The sequence below is a fragment of the Nanorana parkeri genome, unplaced genomic scaffold, assembly GCF_000935625.1.
Source record: "Nanorana parkeri isolate BGI_ZX_2015 unplaced genomic scaffold, ASM93562v1 scaffold554, whole genome shotgun sequence".
Taxonomy (NCBI): domain Eukaryota; kingdom Metazoa; phylum Chordata; class Amphibia; order Anura; family Dicroglossidae; genus Nanorana; species Nanorana parkeri.
Window position 1 is genome coordinate 699,309 of NW_017306822.1, and position 25,122 is coordinate 724,430.

General features: G+C 47.1%; 1 protein-coding gene across 1 annotated transcript; it reads left to right on the top strand.

Moving 5' to 3' along the window:
- Positions 1-240: 240 nt before the first annotated feature.
- On the top strand, positions 241-23,407 carry PELP1 (proline, glutamate and leucine rich protein 1). Its single transcript, XM_018561988.1, has 17 exons — positions 241-421; positions 2,735-2,802; positions 4,987-5,092; positions 7,405-7,554; positions 7,782-7,853; positions 8,598-8,657; positions 9,744-9,894; positions 13,901-14,025; positions 14,875-14,963; positions 16,255-16,377; positions 17,814-17,964; positions 18,039-18,165; positions 18,625-18,680; positions 18,980-19,186; positions 19,983-20,888; positions 21,006-21,410; positions 22,990-23,407. The coding sequence occupies exons 1-17, from the start codon at positions 257-259 to the stop codon at positions 23,074-23,076; spliced, it is 3,048 nt and encodes a 1,015-aa protein (XP_018417490.1). The 5' UTR covers positions 241-256; the 3' UTR covers positions 23,077-23,407.
- Positions 23,408-25,122: the final 1,715 nt, after the last annotated feature.

Consider the following 25,122-nt stretch of genomic DNA (forward strand, 5'->3'; position numbering starts at 1 on the left):
GCTAGGAAGGATGCTGGTTGCTATGAGCACTAGTTGCTAGGCAGGATGCTGGTTTGTATTAGCTCTGGTACTAGAAAAGATGCTGGTTGCTATGAGCCCTGGTTGCTAGGCAAGATGCAGTTACTGATCAGGCTGTTCTTACCACGCGTGTCTGAGGCTCAGCTCCGCTCCGTGAGCCAGGCAGTGCTCGCAGTTACCATGGATTCCCCGTGTTGCCATAGACACGGCTGACGTCACGTCTGAGCCGCGCAGGGTGATGACGCGGAGCAGTGGCGGCGGTGGCGGGAAGATGGCGGCGGTGTGTGTCGGGTTTCGGATGATGGAGGCGGTGGTGAACGGGCTGCTGGAGAAAGAGCTGAGCGAGGGGGAGCTGGCCGAGACCATCCGGGGCCTGCGGGAGCACGGAGCGCTGCGGGGGGAGGTGAGCGGGCCGGGGGGAGCTTTGTGTGAATGAATACCGTGTGTCTGTGTGCTGCACATGGTGTGTCCTCCTTCACCTCAGTGATCATAGTGTGTCATCAGGGGAGGAAGTGCAGTGTGTCCCAGAAAAACACCCCCCTCCAATGACAGGACACAATGATCTGGTGTCAGGAGATCTGACCTTTGATTTTCAGTCCATTGATCACCAATTCCCATTGACTTCCATTATGATCTTTCTTAGCATCGGGGACGGTCCTGTAGTCTATAGACAACACCTTGGGGGAGGTTATCCAATCTGGAGCAGTCGCCCATGGCAACTAATCGACTTCTCTCTTCAGTGTGTCCAGTTAAGCTTTAAAAATAAAAGCAGTATGCTGATTGGTTACCACAGCCGACTGCTCTAGTTTTGATAACCCCCCCCCCCCCAGAGGACACGTCATGTCCACTCCATACATTTCACTTAAAGGTATAGTCCACCTTAGGAAACAATAATCAATTCAGCCACGTGGAAATAAAAAATGTGCATTTATTAAATATCCGCATGCAAGGTCTGCAGAGCATCGCAGCCGCCATTAGTGGGTGCAATGCTCAGGTCCCTGTATTGTTTACCCCCTCAGTCCCGGGTCTGTACGGACCCTCTGTCATGGGGCCGGGGGATACAATCAATGGACTACCAATAAGGTGCCTTTAAATCACTCAGCCTTGTCCCTTGGGGGCCCTCTATGACACGGGCGCCCACTGACCTATACATCACGCGTTTATACCCGGGGGTGGGGGGGAAAGCTGTTATACTTACCGCTCACCCAGCGGTCGGTGCGCTCCGCTCCTCCCCGGCTGATGGAATGTCCCTCTGCGTCCACGCCGCTCCATAGCCCTGCATTGTACTTATGCATTGGAGCCTGCAGAGCAATGCAACGGCGATCTGTGGATGGTGGGCGCAACTCTCAGGCTCCTACAGACTGTCTTTGCAGCCCCCCGAGCTACAGACTTTGGTTATGGAGCTGGAGGGAGTTATCGGGACCACAATGGTGGCGTTGACCCCACACTCGGGTTTCATGGAGATTTTCGAGTCCCTCTGCTGCGGTGATCCTGTGAATAATTGACAGTTGAGATAATACCGTGTGTGGGCGGAGCCATGCAAATATTAAAAAGTCCCCACAGCCTCTTCTCCCCCAGTCTAAGGACCGCTGACATCATCACTCTTAGACCGGCCCTTTCAGCCTCACTCCCCCACTGCTTCAGTGATGGTGTGTCCCGGCATTCTCACGTCCTATACACTGTATAGGACAATGACTCACAGGACCTTAGACGGCTGGAATGGAGGGGGAGCGAGGCTGAAGGGAGCGGTCTAAAAACAAGCCGGTATCGTGGTTCGGGTGAGGATAACTTTGCTATTTCAGCTCCACTGCAAGGGTTAAGATTTTATCTGGCCGGAGTTCTGCTTTAAAGTAGAAATGAAGCCAAAACTTTTTTTTTTTAAAGTTTGGGATAGAGTACGGGAGGATTTATTTTTGGCCATCTGTGTCCCATTGGGGGAGATTTCCTCTCACTTCCTGTCTGATAGCCACAACAGGAAGTGAGAGGAAATCCCTGGTGGTCAGCATTGGAAGATTTCCCATCTATTCCTTTTCTGGTGACATCTCAACATTTTTGATTTTCTTTCACTGATGACGGTCACCAGGACACATGGGGGGGGGAGTCTCCCTGGCGGGGACACAGATAGCAAAAAAAACCTGACGGGGTCTAATCCCTCTCCACTCCAAAGCAACAAAAAAAAAGCTTTGGCTTCAGTTGCACTTTAATATGAATGACCAGTTTTGAATTGAGGTTAAAGGGTAAGTTCACTTTTACAGGTGAATTTGGGAAAATGGACTTACCCCCTCCTTACCCTCTCTCTCTCCCTCCCTCACTATTTTAACCTTTGGGCTAGCGCTCCTTCCCCTCCACCGTTGCCAGTGTATTATCCCTACCCCGTACTGCCATGTAGTGCAAGCCCTGCGCTCTGGATTGTGAATTTAGCTCATAAGTGGTGAGCACTCATTGGTCGGTGCGGTCAGCTGAGCACGCTGACCAATGAGAAGCGCTTATGACCAACGAGTGCTCGAGCAAAATTCAAAATGCAGGTCGGCACTACATGGCAGTACGGGGTACGGATAGGGCACCGATGGAGGGCAAAGGAGCACTAGCCCAATGGTGAGTATAGCGATGGGGGGGGGAGCCAGATTGGAGGGGTAATTCAATTTTCGCAAATTCACCCGGTTACATGTGATCAGCAACTGCCGGCTGATGTTTCTCCTTCTGTTTGTCATTTCAGGGTTCCTCGGCTTCCCTTCCGAACTTCCTTGCCAGCTGTAGCTCCCGGTTGGTGTCGGGTTCTACCAGGTACGGGCTGCCCGCTTTCCACAATGACGGATATTATCATAGACCCCCCCACATGTTCTCTTCTTCAGGCTTCATACACACTGCATGCTCCTCACATGCTCCTCACATGCCTCCAGACATGTCTAAGATTGTTCATCAGTGTAAGAGAGTCATTGAGAAATCTTTTCAAATATCCGACACTGACAGTGATCGCTGACCTAACAGTCCCGAAATCAAGAAGACATGACGCTGGTTTGCATTCCATTGCTGGGGGGGAGGGGGGTGCTGTGCTTTAAAGAAAATAATAAAATTGACACGGTGCATAGTTTAAGCTTTACCCAACGCTGTCACATATCAAAACTTTTAATGCCTGTTAGGTGACGGCTTCAAATGAATGACGTAGTAGGGAGTCAGTAGTAGGGATGACTGAACTTGAATGATTCCTCTTAAAACCCAATCCCCCCATTATACAGACGTGACACCCATAGTAAACTGGTGGTGCAAAAGCCAGTCTACATACTGAGAAGGCTCGTCTTATACTAGAGGTGCACCGAAATGGAAAACCGAAATAAAATAAAAATGTTGGGCCGAAACCGGAAATGTTTTTTTCTAACTTTTTCAATAAAAAAAAAAAAAATATATCTTATAGGGATGCACCGATATATCGGCCGAAAATGGCACTTTTGGCATAATGCCGAAAGTGCCATTTTCTGGCCGATACAACATCGCATCCAGTCTATTCTCTCCTCCCCGCTGGGCGCTGCTCTGTGTCCCAGCGGGGAGGAGAGAAACTGTGACAGGCAGCCGAGTGCTGTGAGCGGTCACAGTGTCTCCTCCCCGCACCGCTCAGCCTCCTGTCACATATCAGGAGAGCGTTGTGTGGGCGGAGACAGCTCGCTGTCACAGGAGGCTGAGCTCTCCTTCCCACTCCTCGCTGCTCAGCCTTCTGTGACAGCGTGTCAGAGAGGAGAGCGGGGTACAGGCAGTCAGTGATCTCTGAGTGTTTGTAAATAATTGAGGACAGAGTATGGTTACTATATCCTCAATTATGAATGAATGGGAAGTGATCTACATCACTTCCTGTTCATTCATGATTGTGGATATAGTAACCTTACTCTGTCCTCATGTTATGAATGACCAGGAACACTCAGTATAGGCGATTCCTGTTCATTGATAACAGGGGCTGCAGAAAAAGATTGAGGACTCTGTGTTCTCAATTTCTATTTCAAAAGAGAAATATCAGGGATCCGTTTAGACCCCCAATATTTCCCAGAAGACCCTAAAAGTAAAGTAAAACATTTAAATATTTAATGAAAAATAATGAAAACATATTAAAAAATTAAAACATTTTTAAAAATACAATAATAAAAAAAAAAGATTTTTATTTTTTACTTTACTTTTAGGGGCTTCAGGGAAATATTGGGGATCTAAACAGACCCCTGATATTTCCCTTTTAAAATAGAAAAAGAGATTGGGGACACAGAGTCCTCAATCTCTTTTTCTGTGTCCCCTGTTGAACAGGAATCCTCTATACCGAGTGCTCCTGTTCATTCATAACAAGAGGACGAAGTATGGTTACCATATCCACAATCATGAATGGACAGGGGGGGATGTAGATCACTTCCCATTCATTCAGAATTGAGGACACAGGAAACCTACTATGTCCTCCATTATCTACAAACACTCAGCGATCACTGATCACCGACTGCTTGTACTCGCTCTCCATCCTGACACGCTGTCACAGGAGGCTGAGCGAGGAGAGGAGCTCGATCTGACAGCTGACTCCTCCCCCGCACCGCCGGCCTGCCTCCTATGACAGCGCTGGTTGTCTCACTGCCGATCTCCTGATTTGTGATAGGAGGCAGAAGTGGTGCGGGGAGGAGAGACGCCGGCCGCTCACAGCGCTCTCCTCCCGCATTGCTCAGCTGCCTGTCACACTTTCCCTTCTCCCCGCTGGGACCCAGAGCAGCGCCCAGCGGGGAGGAAAGAACGGATGCACTGCTATATCGGCAGAAAAATGGCACTTTCAGCATTTTGCCAAAAGTGCCATTTTCAGCGGATCTGTTTCAGTGGCCGATATATCGGTACATCCCTACTTAATACCTCATGCGAGGACTAGCACTCTTACAATGGGATGATGACTTGGGCTGCGGCTGCTGTTTTTTGTTGCTTTTGAATTTTTTTTTCGTTTTCATTCTTTTCCAGGATTGAAGGCTTGTCTCTCTTGTCCCTGCTTGTTGAGGAGTCTCCTACAGATGTATTCCAGCAGCATTGTATCTCCTGGATTCGCAGCGTCTTGCAAGTCATACAGGTGAGACGCCATATTAATATCTGTGGATTTGGAATGGGATATCCAACATATAGGCATGATGGTCAGGTGTCCAAAAACTTTTGGCCATGTTTGTGAATGTGCTGCTGGGGAGGGGAAGGTGTGTGTGATGGGGGGGGGGCAGGCAGTAAATCGAACCCCAATCAGTTGCATCTTTGGAATGACCCAATTCCCTCTCCCATCCTCTCATGAAATAGGTGCGACTGGGACATGCATGGCATATTAGGATTTTGTAAAGTCTTGAAATAGTATGTGATTTAGCTTTGATGAGATGATCTCATCGGAGTCCCGATTGAGGAGAGATAAGTATAGAAGTCTCTAATCTGGAAGTACGCTTGCCATTGACCTCTAGCATAACCTGTCTGAGGGACTAACTCTTCTAGGGGTTTGAGTCCTTGCTTGTCAATTCCTAATATAATTGGAGAAGGCTTTCCTCGTTCCCAACACAGAAAAAGAATAGAGTACTTGGAACACAGCGCTAGAGATAAAGTCAACAAAATATGTGTAAATATTCACAGATTGGGTTGAGTGATCAGTGGGATATCAATGTATAAATTATGTGTATTCGAAACAGTCATAAAAAGTAAACGAAAAAGATGGTTTGTATCACTATGTGAACAACATAAAGTGTAGCCTATGGCTAATAGATATAAATGACATTCAAACGTAAGTGAATAATCGTGATGAACTTAGATGACAAAGAATAAATAGTAAAATTGAATAATAATAAATAGATAAAATCAGCTTCGATTAAGATTAAGTAATAATAGATGATAGTAGATGGATAAAATCAGCTTTGGTTAGTGAATATAATACGGCATTACGACTTCATTGGAAATATATAACACAGTATCAGAAAAAACGTCTCAAAAAGATTACAGTGAATAATCTGTGACAGTTTTTTCAAAAAAGCTGAAACAAAAAAAAGATAGCATTCAGTGATCTATATTTATATTAATCTTGAATTGTTTCTTTAAATAAGTGAAGGCGATGCCAGAGGCAACAATGTTCAATGGGCGATATGAAGAGTAGATCTCAAAAAATAGGCAATGTAAGAGCAGGACAGGGGGGGTTTAGAAGACGGATGATTGTTAGTTCCTATCTCCTTAGTCCGACAGCCCCCTTAGTAATGGGTACTCACCGGGTTACGGTGGATATGCGCAAATATCAGGGTCTTGACGATATGGTATCCGGTCCCGACAGATTTATTTTTCCTATACAGAAAAAGAATAGCCTCCAGTCCCGGTGGGAACTCCTTATTCCTCATGTTAGGGGCCTCCAGCCTCAACTTCAGTCTTGCACGGTTGTACCGGCTCCTGTCTTGGACTGCAATGACTTCCTCTGATCTCACTGCACACTGGGAGCTTCTCACAATGTGCATTAGAAGCTGCAGCAAGTCAGATAGAGCCCGCCTCATTTCCTGGCTGGAGGACATCTTTTTTTGTCTTCCAAGGTCTGTGCGACGTTTCCAATGTTGTTTTGAAGCCGTGTAGACCCCTGATTTTGGACTGCGGTAGTAACAGAAGCTTGCGTTTGTGTATTGTGGGTATAATAGGGCAGCACAGTGACTTACTGGTTAGCACTTCTGCCTTGCAGCACTCGGGTTCTAGGTTTGATTCGCAGCCAGGGCACTACTCTCTGTGCTTGCGTGGGTTACCTGCCACACTCCAAGGATGTGCTGGTAGGTTAAAAGAGAACTATAGCTAAAAAATGTTTGCCGTTGGTTCTCTTTTGGGTCACAGGGCGACATTTACTAATGTCCTCCTGTGACCCAAAACTCAGCAAATGCCGGGCTACTGCCTGCTGTTTTCTGACAGCGCAGAAGGATCCTGATATCGTCGGGATCCACCCGGCCTACTGATTCTTCTGTTCTTCCTGCGAGTGCTAGAGGGGAGGGGGGAATCCCTGTGGGGAGTGATGACTGACAGTCACTGCTCTCTGCAGGGAGAAGATCATGAACTGAGTGATCAGTGGTATGTGATCACTCAGTTCCCGATCAATAGAGCCGATGTGTGACAGCTGCAGTGTCACACGTCGGCTCTAACTATGGCGCTGAGTGTATTTCACTCTTCCAATAGCTCTCCTTTTAATTGGCTCCAGTCTAAACTGCCCTTGTATGTGTTTGGTGTATACATGTAACATAGGGACCTTAGGTTTAAGCTCCCAGAGAGCAGGGACTGCTAGGAATGTGCAATATATGGAGCACGCTATATAAATGCCTTTCATAAATATTTTATGTTGTGTTCTAGTAAAAATGTATTAATGTGTCACTTTGTTTTCTCTGCTCTGTACAGTCCCAGGATCCCCCCAGGGTGATCAGCCTGGCGGTTTTCGTGCTACGCTCCCTACTCACGCATTCCTCTGCACTGCCAGAATTGTCACGGGAAATCTCCACCAATCACATCCCGGGACTGCTCACGTCATTGCTGGGCCTGAGACCTCAGGTAATCATGAATGATCGGCATGAAAACTGTGCAGCGTGACTCGTGTAAAGAAATTAGTACCTTTTATATAAGATAAGGCTGCTGTCAGTAATAGGCAATCAGAATTCAGCTTGATGATGGCTTTGGTTGCTGTGGGCAAATTATACGCCACTGCAGCATGTATAAGCCAGGCCAGAAAATAATTATCTTGGTGTTCCATATCTCAATTGTGTCTTTCTTTCCTACAGTGTTTGATGCCGGCTCTTGAAGGAATCCGGTGCTGCATGATCACATATCCCCGAGCCTGTGGATCCCTGCGGGTATTGTATCTAGACATGCTTATGGCCTAGCAAGCTTATTCTGTTAAAGTGCACCTTTTAACTCAACAGAGCTTTTTAAGTGTGGCAGCCCTAAAGAAGTTACAACTGGACTAAAAATTCCTTGTTGCACCCCCCCAGGGGACCACATGCATGTAGCACTAGGTCCCATTCTGATCCATGCTGTGCTTTTGCTGGCTGCCGCAATTGACAATTGTAAGGCCTTGTGGTAAAGCGGACCTTTACACTCCAAAATCAGAGTCTACCAATGCATCCTTCTATGTATGATGATTTAATAATAACATAGACGTGTCAGGTGTAAAATGCTGTGATTGTGAAATACTTACACTGGCAGAGCATTCACTTCCTGCTTTGAAAGGGAAAAATGACTTCAGTTTGGCAAAGCAATGCACACTGGGATTGCCTTGTCATCAGCAGAGCATTGCTGGGAAATCTCATCTGTAATCTCACGAGATCTCAGGGAAAGGCATTTTCCTCCCCATAGATGATGTGCATGGTCACATGTCCTAGTCACATGTGCCAGAATTCCAGGAAGTAAAGGGAGATATATTTATTTACCCTTAGTAAAAATGGCCGCGGTGGGAAGGATGGGGAGGAAAATAAAAATAAATAATAAAAAGCTGGCAATTATCTAGTAGTATGTGTTTGTAGATGTGAGTAAACTTCCTCAAATATCTGTCTATGTACGTCTCTCAGTACCTTCTATCACTGTTGTGTCTCCTGCAGGGGAAGCTCACTGCCTTTTTCCTGAGTCTCTTGGATGAAGAAAGTCTGCAGGTTCAGGAGGTAAAACTATATATTGTACATGGAGAAAAAAAACTTAAAGCCCATTTCCACCTTTTGGGGAGGTATTTTTTTTAATAAAAACATATACCAGCAATGTACACCAAGTGTACATGAAGCAGGCTTATGCCGCTGCTGTATATGAACACAGAAACTTACATTTCCCAATTCATCTTCCAGGACAGTACAGGGGAGAGGTTCTGCCCACCTAAAACAGGAAATGCATCATCCACAATTAAAATCAAAGGGTCCGTCCCTTCCCACCACCTCAGTGTTTGTGTTTCCTCAGGTCTAGCAGGAAAGCAGTTTCATTTGTTTTCAGCATACTGGCTAAGTGCAGGGGTCCTCCCAGATATTCTCCCTAGAGGTATGCTAGCTCAGTGAGTCAGCAAGGGTTGGATACTTGGGGAATAGTCGGGTATTGGGAACCAGAGGTCTTGCTGCACTCGTTACCGGAACATCTAGGGACCCGTGAAGACGGGTGGGTGCTTGTCGTGACCACAGGTGGCACTGAGAAACTCAAATGAAGAAATAAAGTCACCAGCACTCCAAATGGTAATTTAGCAATAGTCCATTTATTGACACATTGCCATTCTATGCAAGCGCTTTCAGGGCCTCAAGGGGTCATTCTGTGCCTGATGAAGGGGACCCTCTGAGGCCCCGAAAGCGCTTGCATAGAATGGCAATGTGTCAATAAATGGACTATTGCTAAATTACCATTTGGAGTGCTGGTGACTATATTTCTTTAGTTAGGTATTGGGACCCACTCTCCCAAATTTTCTATTTTTGTTCTTATTTTTCCCAAGGTTTTCTTTTCCCCCCAGGAAGGGGAAACAACCAAATCCCTGCAGCACTGGGATCTTATGTGGATTTTTTCCTTCCAACTTGCTGGTGATTTGGATTTACACAGTGAGATGTTGTGTGCGAGCAAAACTCTCAGAGTAGCTTACCCCACCCTCCCATATACATTTCATTTTTGTTTGTAGCATGATATGTTGGAAATCTTTTAATCCTTACAATGAATAGTTGATGTATTTATAACATTTCTTATTTTCAAAAATCTTCTGATTTATTTCTCTCTCATAACAGCTGGCCTGCCAATGCTTCTCCCTCCTGCCGTCACTAGGCTCTGGCTTCTCGCAGGGGGTTAAACACACAGAAAACTGGGAACGGCAGATGCACAGCGTTCTGTGCTCGCTCCACACGGTGTTCCAGCAGCTCTATCAAAGCGCAGAGACCGGTGAGCATGCATGTCCTAGGAATTGGGGAGATGAAGATCTTGGGAGTTGTTTGCATAATGCTGTTCTCAATGGAAATCTGTCACAGCAGCTGGTTACCTGTCATAGATGAGGCTTCTATCCAGTGTTGGAGAATGCCATTGCCACCTCCGGGTGTAATCCCAATCCTGCAGCAGAACAGATCAGCACACGGTGACATGCCTGCCGCAGGATTCGCACCACATTCTGGAAGCCTCCAGCACTGAAGGGGCACCTTGGTTGTCACTGGTGATGGCTGTTCATAAACACTCCCTGTTAAAGTGAACATATTTAAAGTGGCACTAAGCTCAGGAGTTAAATCTTAAAAATACATCAAAGTACCTTAACTATTAACAAAAATGTATCTTATTTGTGTATCACCCGGCTGTAGATCCTAAAATCATCTCTGAATTGGTCCCAGAAAAATTCTTGGCGTTAATGATTTCCGTTATACAATCCTCCGGGAGTAGTCTTTCTTGTAAAATATTCACAGCTTTTGGAGAGGCTGCTTGTCAAAGAGACTCTGGTGTTCTCATCAGATACATAAAAGACAAAAGCAACAAAGCTCCACTTCCTTGTGTGAATTTTTTTTATTTGAATAATAAAACCGGTTATAAATACTCAAAATTATCAAATTTCAGTCACGCTTGTCAATAAGAGGCCACAAGATCAGTGTCTAAGGAATGTTCCGCTCCGCTCCAACTGCGTATAAAAAGCTGCCTCCGGTCACATCACCATACCATCGTGCCACTGGCTGCTTTTAGGCTGGATTTCACACAAGGAGGTGGCGCTTTGTTGCTTATGTCTTTTATTTATCTCTGAATTGGTGCTGACACTGTCCTTCCTTCTGGAGGGGGGCTACTTTTGTTCCCCATGGTTCCTGTGTGTGTTGTAAAGTAGTCACCGCTCCAAGCTCACTCCCGTGATGGATTACAAGCTCAATACAAATTACTAAATTACAACACATGGGGAACAATCTCACATTTAAAGTAGCCACTGCTCCAATCTTACTCCCGTGATGGACTACAATATCATGTATAGTTTATTGATTTGTATTGATATTGTAGTCCATCACAGGAGCAAGCTTGGAGCGGTGGCTACTTTACAACACACACAGGAGGACATTAGTAAATGTCCTCCTGTGACCCAAAAGAAAACTAAAGCCAAAAAAGGTTTGGCCATGGTTCTATCAACATAAGGGTTGGGTGTAAGGCTCCTTTCAGCGATGACAGTTACATTTTAGGGGTTAATTTAATCCTGTACTGTTCAAGCTGATGGTCATTTTTACATCTGTTATGAGGTAATACCCTTTTTTGAATATTGTTGCTATTTAGAGCCAAAGTGATCGTACATAAAACTATTGAACCAAAGTCATAGCAGCAAACACTGGACTGCTGCTGATGCCCTTCCTCCCCTCTACATTGAGTGACAGCAGCTGATGGCAAAAGCTGCCAATCTTTACAAGGCTACAGGATGCTGTGCCAACTGTATTCCCCTGGTCGGGCCAGACTGCTGACATTTCACAAGGAACCTACCTGTACATCCCAGTGAATACGTTATAACTAGGGATGCACCTATATATCGGGCGAAAAATTGCACTTTTGCCTGAATGCCAAAAGTGCCATTTTCCTGCCGATATATATCGGCGCATCCCAGCTTTCTCTCTTCCCCGCTGGGCGCTGCTGTGTCCCATTCGGGGAGGAGAGAAACTGTGATGGCCGAGCGCTGCGAGTGGCCGGCGTCTCTCCTCCCACACCGCTCAGCCTCCTATCACAGTCCGGCAGAGCGGTGTGGGGGCAAAGACAGCCCGCTGTCACAGGAGGCTGAGCTCTCCACCCTGCAACGCTCGCTCAGCCTCCTGTGACAGCGTGTCCAGAGAGGAGAGCAAGTGCAAACACTCAGTGATGGCTGAGTGTTTGTATATAATTGATGACGGAGTATGTTTACTATATCCTCAATTATGAATAAATGGTAAGTGATCTACATCCCCCTCCTGTTCATTCATGATTGTAGTTATAGTAAACATACTCTGTCCTCATGTTATGAATGAACAGGAGCACTCAGTATAGAGGATTCCTGTTCATTGATAACGGGATACAGAAAAAGAGAATAAGTAATATGTTTTACTCTGATGCCATCCAGAGAGCCACAGATAGTTGGGCGTGCGGGTAGGTGGGCGGGAGGGAGCTGCGGCCGGTCTTCACATGTAAAATTTAATTACATGTGCAGCTACCCCGAAGGTAAGACCTAGCGATATCTTCAGGGATGTCTGTAATATAAGACCTACCACCGAACTAGGTCTTATTTTCGGGGTAGGTCTTATTTTCGGGGTAGGTCTTACTTTCGGGGAAACACGGTATGTCTCTGTATTCTTCCCATAAGGTGTATGAGCAGTAGAAGAAAAAGCTTACCTAAGAAAATTAGTTGGCATTGATCTTCTATTTTTCATAGCACATGACTGCATTTAAATATTGGGTTCCATTGATGTGCTATGAAAAGAGAAGTGTGACCAAAACGTTTTGGTGACCAAGCATTTAGTTCTCTTTAAGGTCACAGGAGAACAATTACTAATGGTCTCCTGTGACCCAAAACTCAGCATATAGTGGGCTAGAAGGTGGCCTTGCAAGGTCAGATGAGGGAGGGAAGAAGGTGGCTTTGCCAGGCTGAATGAAGGAGGGAAGAAGGTGGCTTTGCCAGGCTGAATAAGGGAGGGACGAAGGTGGCTTTGCCAGGCTGAATGAGGTCGGGGGAAGAAGATGGCTTTGCCAGGCTGAATGAGGTCGGGGAAGAAGATGGCTTTGCCAGGCTCAATGAGGGAGGGACGAAGGTGGCTTTGCCAGGCTCAATGAGGGCGGGGAAGAAGATGGCTTTGCCAGGCTGAATGAGGGCGGGGAAGAAGATGGCTTTGCCAGGCTGAATGAGGAAGAGTAGAAGGTGTCTTTGCCACGCTGAATGAGGGAGGGTAGAAGGTGGCTTTGCCATGCTGAATGAGGGAGGGTAGAAGGTGGCTTTGCCATGCTGAATGAGGGAGGGTAGAAGGTGGCTTTGCCACGCTGAATGAGGGAGGGACGAAAGTGGCTCTGCCAGACTGAATGAGGGAGGGTAGAAGGTGGCTTTGCTAGCCCTGGATGAGGGAGGGTAGAAGGTGGCTTTGCCAGGCTGAATGAGGGAGGGTAGAAGGTGGCTTTGCCACGCTGAATGAGGGTGGGGTAGAAGGTGGCTTTGCCATGCTGAATGAGGGAGGGTAGAAGGTGGCTTTTGCCACGCTGAATGAGGGAGGGTAGAAGGTGGCTTTGCCACGCTGAATGAGGGAGGGTAGAAGGTGGCTTTGCCACGCTGAATGAGGGAGAGTAGAAGGTGGCTTTGCCACGCTGAATGAGGGAGGGTAGAAGGTGGCTTTGCCACGCTGAATGAGGGAGGGACGAAAGTGGCTCTGCCAGACTGAATGAGGGAGGGACGAAAGTGGCTCTGCCAGACAATGAGGGAGGGTAGAAGGTGGCTTTGCTAGGCTGCATAACCTAGGGTAGAAGATGACTTTTTTAGGACTGGGCAAGGGAGGATAGAAGCTGGCTTTGCTAGGCCCTGGAGGGAGGGTAGATGGTGGCTTTGCTAGGCGTGGGCGACGGAGGGTAAGGTAGAAGGTGGCTTTGCTAGGTTTGGATGAAGGGGAGGGTAAGAGGGTGCGTCTCTGGGCCTGTATGAGGGAAGTTAGAAGGTGACATTGCTAGGCTCTGGTGAGGGAGGATAGGAGGGGGGCCTTGCTAGGCCTGAGTAAGAGGATAGAAGGAAGAGGTGTGGAGACTTGTCCTATAAAATGACACTGTAGGTCAGCTATAAGACGTATCTCTAAAAATAAAGAGTTTTGTTTAAGTATTTTAGTAAGTGTTCTGAAATGAAACCGATTAATAGGTTGTATTTCAAAGTGCCTGTCAAATTTTTATAGCGAGGAATTCCAGTACATTATGGCTTCATCATAGCTACACCTGATAGCACAGTCACATAAACTTCTCCTCAATTTACTTAACAGGGAGCAGTTCCCGGCTCCAGTGCGGGCGCCCGTGTCCGACATTCTGAACCTTGTCTGCAGAGTGGTGAACGTGAGCGCTAAAAACTTGGTGAGTCCCTAAAAAAAGGAACATGATTCACCCCAGGATCATTTCAATCTGATATAGTAGATTGTTTTGTGAAGGATTGGATACTGTCCTAAAACAAGAACATTTAAAGGGACTATTAGTTTCTAAAAATACATAGTAGGGTGTTGATCCAGAAAAGTGCCACAAGACGTCAGGAAATCCTTCATTTTATTCGGGTTTTGTCATCATCTGTTCTAGGAATCTGAAGATGAGACTATTTTTTTTTTTTATGTGAACTTGATGTACTGACACCGACGTTTCTAACATTTTTGATTCTCATCTCTTAATTATTTTACAATGCATTGTTTCTGCTCAAATTTGCCTGTTATGGGCTCAGAGAAGGTTTGGTTTAAAGAAGAACTCCAGGTTGTAGAAAAATGAACGCTTGCAATGGGGTTGCCTCCGATGGGACTGGTTTAGCAGCCAGAGGGAATTAATGTTGGAGTGAGTATTCTTGCTTTGAACCCTAGACCAGGGATGTCCAAACTGCGGCCCTCCAGCTGTGGTGGAACTACGAATCCCATGAGGCTTTTCAAGATTCTCACAGACATGACTCCCGGAGAGAGATGCTTCATGGGATTTGTAGTTTCACCACAGCTGGAGGGCCGGAGTTTGGACATCCCTGATCTAGATGAAGACGAGCAGTCAACCCTTGCAGTGCCGGGGTAGCCCCACTGCAAAGGTTTATTTTTCTACAACTTGGGTTTCTCCTTTAAGAGGTAGCGTCCAGTTTTCCCTGTATGACAAACGGGTGTCAGGATTCTGTCTTTGGTCTGTTCTTCTGTACCCACCCCAGACATACAACTGATATGTTTCTCTGTCTCTCCACAGAGCTGGCAGGGAGAGGAGGCCATCAAGCTACTTGTTCTACCTCGGGTCCATCTGAGTGCTCTGGACATCCTGGAGTCCACAATCGTAGCGTAAGAATCTTACTTTGCCTTCATAGTGGGGCCAGTGGATCAGCTTGTTGCTTGATGGGCTTTGTATTAAAGTGGAACTCTGGCTATGGACTTTTAAGTGTGTGTGTGTATATATATGTGTGTGTGTGTGTGTATGTGTGTATATGTATATATATATAGAGAGAGAGAGAGAGAGAGAGAGAGAGAGAGAGAGAGAGAGAGAGACAGTGTATAATTACACATGCGCAAACCCAACCGTTTCCAGCTGGCCAGGTCAGTGTGTCTTGTGTCGCTGGCTTTCACCCTTCTGCTGTAAGCAAATGGTTGCTTCAGCGACTATGGACTTGTTACAGAAGGGTCCCACTGACAGTCCCCTGTAAAATCTTGACTGGATCCAATGCAAAATAACGAATGCACATTGTTTTTCTATTATGAAGATGTGAAATAAATATATATATTATTATTATATATTACTATTTTTTTTAATTGGACTTTAACTTTTAACTTCAAGGACAGTGCAAGGTCTGCCTTTCCTCCATTACTTTCACTTGCAGAACGTATGTTTAAAATGTTCCTGTAAAGAAAAGAGTACGATTTATACTTGCCTTATCTCCGTCTTCCACAACACTGGCTGTGACGAACACCATCCTTCCTGGAAGATTCCCAGGGAGTGCAGAGCAGGCCAAATCTCATAAGAACACACTCCCGTCCATTGCAATAACATCTTCTCTTGAGATTGGTGCCGCTCTGTACTCCTCTTAGCGGAAGGAGTGAGACGTCACTTTGGTGCTATAATTGAAGGAATAGGGTAAGATAAGTACATAATCTTCTTTGTATACGGAACCATTTTATATATATTTAACCAGGTGATTTTTTATTTTTTTTTAGATGGAGCCCAGACATTGTAGGTGCATCTTGCATTTTTAAATACAAGATCTGCGTTATCATTTTAGGGGGAAAAATTGCTGAACTTATCCAGCCAGTTTTATAAGTCATTCAGATTTTATGGATGTCGTCACCCCCACAAATTAAGATTTTTATACTTCTTAACCTCAGTTTGTATTGTATAGACCCAGGTGTAGGTAACCTCGGCACTCCAGCAGTTTTGGAACTGCAAGACCCATGAGGCATTGCAAGACTCCAACAGCCACAGGCCTGATTCCCAGAGATAGAGACCTGATGGAAACTGTATTTTAAGCACAGCTGGAGTGCCAAGGCTGCCTACATCTGCTATAGACTAAGGATGTGGTTTGCTAAACATTGTCCACTTTTTCTCTGTTGTCTGACTGTTTCTTTTATGTCTGATTAATAGATGTGGACCCCGTCTCCTGCCATTCTCTACAGTGATTTGCAGGTTATTCCCACAACTTCTAAGTTCCTGGGCAGCTGTTCGAGGGGCAAGCGGAATACCACCCGGGCAGGAGAGGCCCTACAGGTAGGTTAACGGGGCTGTGCACCTACTCTGTATTGGAAGTTGTCAGTACATTGAAAATTGTAAAGTGACATTAAATTCAGGAGTATAATCTTACAATACCATTGAAGTACCTTAACTATTAACAGCAATGTATCTTATTTGTGTATCACTCAGCTGTAGCTCCTCATATCATCTGTGAATTGGTGCTGACACTGTCCTTTCTTCTGGAGGGTGACTACTTTTGTACCCAATGTGTCTGTTGTAAAGTAGTCACCACTCCAAGCTCACTCCTGTGATGTACTACAATCTAATTGTTAGTTCACTAATTTGTATTGAGATTGTAGTCCATCATGGGAGCGAGCTTGGAGCGGTGACTACTTTACAAAACACACAGGGACCATGGGGAACAAAAGTAGCCACCCTCCTGAAGCAAGGACAGTGCCAGCACCAATTCGGAGATGATTTGAGGGTCTACTACTAAGTGATACACAAATAAGATACATTTTTATTAATAGTTAACGGAGAACTATGAGGTGAGTGCTTTTCACTCACCTCATAGTTCTAGCCGACCTGTGACAATGAGATTGTCACAGGTCGGCTCAGTAGATCGGGAGGTGAGCGAACACATACCGGCGTTCGCTCACTTCTCGATCCTGTCACGGCTCTCTGCCGTGACAGGGAAGGGGCTGGATTCCCTGCTCTGATCCGCCAGTGCTGACTGGCGGAACGGGCAGGGGGCGGGTACAGCTGGCTCTGCCTTTAGATAGGCAGAGCCAGCTGTCAGTCACGCAGCTGGGCGGATCCCGGCACAATTGTCGGGGTCCGCTTCAGCATCTCAGTATACCGCGAGCAGCTGCTCGCGGTATACTGCGGCGTCTCAGTATACCGCGAGCTACAGCTCGCAGTATACTGAGCCTAGGGTGACGGGAGGACGCTAGTTTGTGTCCTCCCGTTACCCTAAGGAGAACTATGGGGAAAAGCCTTAACCCCATAGTTCTCCTTTTAAGACCACTGAAAGAGTTGTTATTTATATTGAACAGCAAATTTGTTTGTGGTATCTCTAAAGAAAAAAACCAAAAACACTTAAAATACAAAGGGGTTACCTAGCACGCTTTTCAAGCTAGCCAGCATAAAGCACACTGCCACGTCAAGGCACCTCTGATAAGTGTTATCCCCAACTATGGGACATATACTATATGGCCGTGCACAAACGGAGAGCAGGCTCACCCAGAGGCAGTTCCATTCCATCCTATGAAAAGGTACAGATACACACCAGAAGCCCAGGTATTACTTTTACAAGGCAGTTGACAGTGTCCAGTGTATGTCTGCAGCTGCTCAGATCAGTTTTAAACTAGCAAAAAGAGGAAGGTGCACTTGCAACGGGACCTGGTTACACAGTAGGGATATGTGACCTGTGTGTGAATATTATATAAGATGGTTCTAACTCTCTGATATAGTGCCCTCCGTGGAGCGGTGTATCGTGTGCTGGAGCGATGGGTGACCATGTGTGGGGTTTCTTCAGGGGTTTTGCAAGGGATGTCCCATCACTCTGATGTCTTACTAGCCCACCTTCTGAGTGATATCAATCCACCCACAGACAATGTTAAGGTAAGCAGACTCACCAGCATGTGTGTGCATCCTTTGTCACCGCTCTCTCTTCATCCAATCTCCGTTCTTCTCAGATATCAGGATTTGTGCAGCTTGGAGCAAAGAAGCAGAAAGTGTCAGATATGGTGAATGGGGACTTCCAGAGCCACAGGAAGAGAGAAACTAGTGCAAACACTGAGCTGTGTATAGCGTCCTTGAGAGGTGTGTACCAGCCACTTCTGAACTGTCCCATGATATATTCTACTGTTGTCATCATGTTTCTCTGCAGAATTTTTATAGCCCCCTCCTGTCTGTGTTCTCTTGAAGGAGGACAGACTCCTTGACCCGTTTGTCTGTATCACCCTGCAGGAGGAGGACAGACTCATAGCTATCACCCTGCAGGAGGAGGACAGACTCATAGCCCCCTTCTGTCTGTATCACCCTGCAGGAGGAGGACAGACACGTAGCCCCCTTCTGTCTATATCACCCTGCACAGGGAGGACAGACTCGTAGCTCCCTGCAGGTGTAAGGACAGACTGTCTTATCCGTGTTACCCTGCAGAAGGAGGTGGAAACTTGCTTTCTGATAACTTTGTTACTGTATTGCCCTGTACAAGTGGTAGATGCTTAATGTCTGTGTTACTGACTCCTAACATTTGATGATCTGCTTTTTCTCTTCTAGCCCTTTGCTCCATCATTCTGTATGGAGGTTCACTGATAAAGGACGACACACATCGGGTGAGTTGTTATAGTAAGCCGCTTAAGATTGTTTCTTAATATTCTTCCGATTTAAATTGTTAGGGCTGCTGCTCTGCCACATTGCTAATTAAGGCTTGTGTACCCGGGTGTTGCTGTTAAGCACACAGGCTTAAAATTGCAAATGCACAGCTCAAACGTGTGTTGAACACCCATTTTAGTGTATTCCTAGGACTGTGTCTGACATTAGACCCACAGCCCTGCCTGGGCAATGCACAACTTATGTTTTTATTTGTTCCATTGTCATTTCAAGGTAATCATATCTGTAATTCTCTCCCCAGCGCCTTCAAGAGTTCTCCATTCCCTTACTGCTGCGTCTTCAGCAAGGTTCCGATCAGTGGGTCGGCCCATACATCAGCAGTGACTGCAGAAAACAACTTTATCGGCTGCTTTTGTCCCTCATCCTGACCCCGAGCCCTCGTCTGCCGGCTCCTCTGCACTGTGCTATCAGGATCTTCAGAGGGGGGATAACAGAGGAAAGTCAACAGGTATGACAACGTTGAAAACTTGCAGGAAAGATAATAATGACGGGGTCCCCTTTAGATTCCTGTAGATTTTGTTAAATTGGGGTGCCCCTTTGGCAGCGCGTGTGCCAGTCCAGATGGGTCCCTCTGTACCAGGAGAAAGGGAGGGGTGGAGTGTACCACCTCCTCTGAGTCTCTCTGTAGTGTGATTTGATCTCTGCGCTTTTCAGGTCCATTTCACAGAAGAGCAGGAGATAGCAGCTGTACTTGGAGCGTAGAACCTGCTGGTGTTCTTCACCAAACAGATCTTGTGCCTTGATGTGGGCTTGTATACATGTGCATCGCAGTCGGTGTCCGGTGTGGCCAGGCAGTATGCATATGGTAACACTTCCATGTGCCAACAACGCTGGGGAGATTATTGCTTTGAATGACAGCTGTGTAGTGTTGTCAGCTCCCCATCAACTTTCAATTACGGAGAGGGAACTGGCCACGATGAGCGGTAATTGATGTATAATACTGGAAAGATTGAAGCATGAGCATGTTAGGACTGTATGTAAGTTATATAAAGCTAGTCACAGATTTTTTTTTATTTTTCCCTGGAGAAACGTCATTTGAATAAAACTTGAAATCAAGATTGCAGGGAAGTGTCTCCTCTGTAAGCTCACAGGCGGAAGGGGAGATGCTGAGGTGGCAGCACAGCAGCCATCAGTAGTAGTCCCAAAGCCGAGACTGCAGAATCTGATAGTGTTGTCGCCCTGCGTATGCTATGCAGTCAGAGTACGTCGAATTCTTTTGATTTTCATCTCGTTTCTGGTTGCAGGTCTCCATGTTCTGCACGGAAGCCCTTGCTATTTGCCGCCTCATCATTCACCCTCGTGTGCCTACCCTTCAGCGACCCCTTCCACAGCACGGGCCACGTCCCCAACAACAGCCCGAGACACCCACCCAGAGACTTCCTGTTCCAGCTCGCCCGCTTATTTTCCCAGCCCCGCCTCCAGTGAATCACCTTCCAGTCAGAACCCCAGTTCCTCCGCAGCCCATAGAGCCCCCAGCTGTCCCAGCAGTGCAGTCCCCTCAAGAGACTTTCGGAAAAACCGCCCACCCAATCTTTGTCCACTACGAGAAAGAAGAAGCTTCAGATGTGGAGATTTCCTTAGAGAGCGATTCGGATGACAGTGTCGTCATAGTGCCTAAAGGCTTCCTCCAAAAACCAGTGCCGAAATCTGAGCCTTCCCCACCTTCTGTCAAGCCTCCTGCTGAAGAGGCAGCAGAGGTTCCTGCCCCAGCTAATGTTCCATCGCCAAGCGCGGCGGCACTTCCGCAGCAGGCACCTCCACCTCTGACGTGCCCAGGTCCTTCTGCTCCTCAAGTGCTAGTCGCCACAGAGGCACCCCCGCCTCCACCTCCCCCCGCTCCCCCGTCAGAAGGTGACATGGTCATAAACATTAACAGCACTGATGATGAAGAGGAGGAAGAAGATGATGAAGAAGGAATGTATGATGAGGATGAAGATGAATATTACGACGACGAAGAGGAAGAAGACCTGGAAGGTATAGATGATGATGAGGAAGAGGACGACTTTGAAGATGAGGAATGTATGTCGGAAGAGGATGAGGAAGAGGAGGATCTCGACGCAGAAGATGATGAAGAGGAGGAGGTAGAGGATGAAGAGGGCTTAATGCACGAAGATATGCAGCTAAGTACAGCAGTGGAAGCTATACAAGATGTGGAAGCCATCCAGGACGTAGAAGCCATACAGGATGTAGAAGCTCTTCACGATATAGAAGCAGTTCAAGACGTAGAGGCCGTACAGGACGTACCGGAAGATGTACCGAACATTGAGCAAGTTCAAGAGGACACTAAACCAGTAATACAAGAACCAGAGTCGGAAGAGGGCCCGCCCCGTTTGTCCCCTGTGCAAGATGAAGGTGGAGACACAGACCTCCTGATGGTAGTAGAGAGCGAAGATCGAGAGAACCCAGAGGATGATTTTCAGGACAGAGACACAGAAACAGAAGTGACATCTAGCCCCTCTGCACCTCCCGTACTATCTCCACCACCTCCGCCTCGTACAGACCCGGAACCCTCTCAAGATGAGGATACTGCAGAACCAGAGGATGACTATGTATCCGAGTCAGAGCCACCTATTATCGAGGAGCCTGAAGAAGAAGAACCCGTGAAAGAACTGCAAGAGAGGAAGGTAGAGGTGCTTGTGGAAGAAGAAGAGGAGGAGGAGGAGGAAGAAATGGTTGAGGATACAAAGGTGAGTGACTGTTTAAAGAAAACCTCTAGGTAAATATACAAAAGAACTTTCTTTAGTTGTTATATATTCTTAAAGATCACTCTATAATTTTCCCAGTTATTTTATGACCAGGAATTCTTCCTTTTATACTGAGTTCCCATACACCAGGTGAAAATATGTTTGAGATGGAAGTTTATACTTTCTAATCCGATGGAAGGTGGGGTTGCTTAGTGATTTACAGGCCAGAAAGGTTGGCTTGGGGTAAGGCCCAGTACACGGGGGTTTTAGCTTGAGTAAGAGCAGTGTGTACAGTAGCCTTCTACAAAGCTTTCAGGCAGCTGAAGATTGTTCACAGTGACTCGGCACATCCCCATACTGGTTGTTTTAGAGCAGGGGGCCACTGGGCACGTTTTCTTCTTCCATGGGGGCTGCATGAGAAGAGAGAGAGAGGAGCGACAGCCGGGGGGGGAGAGAGTGAGGAGCGACAGCCAGAGGGGAGAGAGTGAGGAGCGACAGCCAGGTGAGAGAGTTAGGAGAGTTAGCCAGGAGTGAGAGCGAGGAGAAGGCGCGGCGGGCGGGTGGGGGGGGGGCGAGGAGCGACGGCCAGAGAGACAGCCAGGGGAGATGGGGAGCGACACATCTGCCTGAAGCAGAACCCCTATGCCCTTCAACACTTATCTGCACCCTGTGTTTCAGACACCTCCTTGCTCCCCGAGTTCTAGCGTCCCTCCAAGTCTCCTGCCTCCTCTGTGTATTCAACTGTTCCCCTGACATCGTGATATCTTGTGTGACTGTAAGGGTGAATCCAGACAGGTGGCAACTGTGGCTGCTGCAAATGAGGAGTCCCCGCTGTCCCTGGGCCCCCCTGCTGACCTAATGGGGCCCAGACCCAGTACAGGAGAGCAGGCTCTACCCCCCTATCAGCCAAAAGTAACCAGCCCGTGGGCCGAAAATGGTCCGCGGGCTGGTACTTTGTGACCCCTGTTTTAAAGGCTCAAACAAAGTTTTTTGAAGCTTGGCCAAAGGTTTGCACATGCTCAGGCAGAGCAATCTGTGCAGCAAGCGTTTGCAAATACTAAAGCTCATATGTACAAGGTCTAAGACCGGTATGGTAGCTTGTAGACCAATCTTCATTTAGTAACTGGGCAGCATAGTGACTGAGTGGTCAGCCCTTCTGCCTTGAAGCACTGGGGGTCCCTGATTTGTGTCCCAGTCAGGACACTATCTGCAAGGAGTTTGCATGTTCTCCCTGTGCTTAGGGGGGATTTCCCTCACTACGTCTTTGTCTACCCACACTCCAAAGACATGCCCTAAGGTTAACTGGCTTCTGTCGGCCCTGTATGCGTGTAAGATAGGGACCTTAGATTGTAAGCTCCTTGAGGGCAGGGACTGATGTGAATTTAAAGCTCTGCATAAATTGTGTGTGTGTGTGTATATATAATCTATATATAGAATATACACACACACACACACACACACACACACACGCCAGATAAGAGCACATCAGGGATGGGTGGTGGGCGGATCAACAGGGTAATGCCATCTTTGTTGCTTATTACTCTTCTCTCTGTGTACCCCAAAAAAGGAGGAAATGCGTGATGCCGAATCTATGCTGGCGGACTTTATCGACTGCCCCCCAGACGAAGACGAAGTCCAGAGAACCATCACGTGACCTGCGACTCTCTGTCCCCTCTCCGGAAAACACCGCGCCTCGTTGGACCTATTTGCATTATATTAAATGCTCGCGGCCTCGCTCCATCTCCCCCAATACTGACCCCCAAGACCATCTCGGCAGTGACTGGCTATGGGCAAACCTGAGTGCTGGGCATTTTCTTTTTTCAATCTTTGTGTTGCATTTAAATGACTCGGTATCCTGACATAAAACATGTTTTCTTTCTCGTAGGTGGGATTTTCATGGATTTATATATTTTTTTTAAGTTAACTAGGCTGCTGGGAACAGGACTTGGTTGGGTTTTTTTTTTTTTAAAAAAAGGTTCATTTTGTTGTGCCTTTTAGGCTGCAATTGTAGTTATTTTTGTGTTCGTGAAGTACCTTCTAGGTGCGTGCCTGGTGGTGTGACGCCGTATGCAGCTCCGGGGACTAAATGTGCCATTTGGTACAGGTGTTACTGGACAGGTTGGCATTACGGAAGGCATTGCAGTTGTTTTAGGTGCTGCATCTGACATTAGGGTGTACCCCTGCTATGACCGGTCAGGCTTTGTCTATGTGAAGGTTTAAAGGAGCAGGAAAGGCTGTATCACCGTTTACTTGAGTCAGTAGAAGGCATCACCTAGTCACGATTATTTTGAGCAAGACAGGAAGTGATGGGAACATCTCCCCGATAGGGAATGCAGGGGACAACAACGGACTAACCCAGGGGTAGCCAAACTCTGGCCCTCCAGCTGTGGTGAAACTACAAATCCCATGATGCATCTCTCCGGGAGTCGTGGCTGTGAGAATCTTTCAATGCCTCATGGGATTTGTAGTTCCACCACAGCTGGAGGGCCAGAGTTTGCCCACCCCTGGGCTAACCCTTCCCCACCGTCCAGAATTGGGCTGGAGATCTCCCAGCCTTAAACTCTTAAATCTGCCATAACGTATACACAATCGCTCCAGATCTTAAAGCAGGACCGAAGTCCGCTGTACTTGCTCCTCCCCTTCAGTGTTGCGATTTTTTCATGAGTTCCCTTGCTGTCGCTAACATTCATAGCCCAATATCACCACTCCTTCGAAGCAGCACCAGAGAGAATGGCAGGTGACCCCCGTCCAAGCCCGTCTTGCTCCAGCATCAGTAGTCTGGTCGCACGCCGCAAGCTTCGGTGAAAACGTTATTTTAGCACACAGGTACACATCGTCGCGCCAGGGGTCCTCTTCGCTCTGACATGCTTCACCCAATATTGGGCGTAGTCGCTGACATCTTAGTCCAGTCTCAGAGTTTGGCATCTTTGGCCGGCCAGGTTAATTTATGATGGAACCCAGGCGTGCTGAGATTGTACACGGAGCTGCATGTTCTCGGCTTAGCGTGCTGAGATTGTACACGGAGCTGCATGTTCTCGGCTTAGCGTGCTGAGATTGTACACGGAGCTGCATGTTCTCGGCTTAGCGTGCTGAGATTGTACACGGAGCTGCATGTTCTCGGCTTAGCGTACCATCTTTGGAGACCTGCTCGGAGAAAGCGAGGGATCTTTATATGCAGGAGATATGTACAGTGTGTCTCCTGCAATAAAAGCCTCCCGGCTGCAACTACAAGAAGGTTCCACTTTAAGATGTAGCACCAGAAAGACATAAACCAGGGCCGTGTGGTCTTCTCTCTCTTGTCTGCAGCACATGGTCTGCTATAGAAGAACAGGTGCCCTTTAGATATTGTCTCATAAGGTCACTAAAATGTAGTGAGGCCCCCAAGGTGATTGAGTCCTAGTCATGTGATTGGCTGAACCGCTGCCCCAAATACTTTTCATGTCAGGCACCCCGAGGTGATTGAGTCCTCCTTTCTTATCAGCCTGGCTATGTTTGCATCTGTTGCAGCCCCAATCTCCTGGCCATGAATCCCCATTGGAGTTTTGGCTTGACACCCCCAGTACCGCAAGGAACCTTGTAAGACTTAAAGGGTATCTTTACTAATTCAAATTAAGTTCTAAAATTGGGGTACAGTCCTTAGATGTCAAAATTCCTGCTTAGCCCTGGGGGGGGGGGGGGGGGGGCCGATGCACGGGCTCTC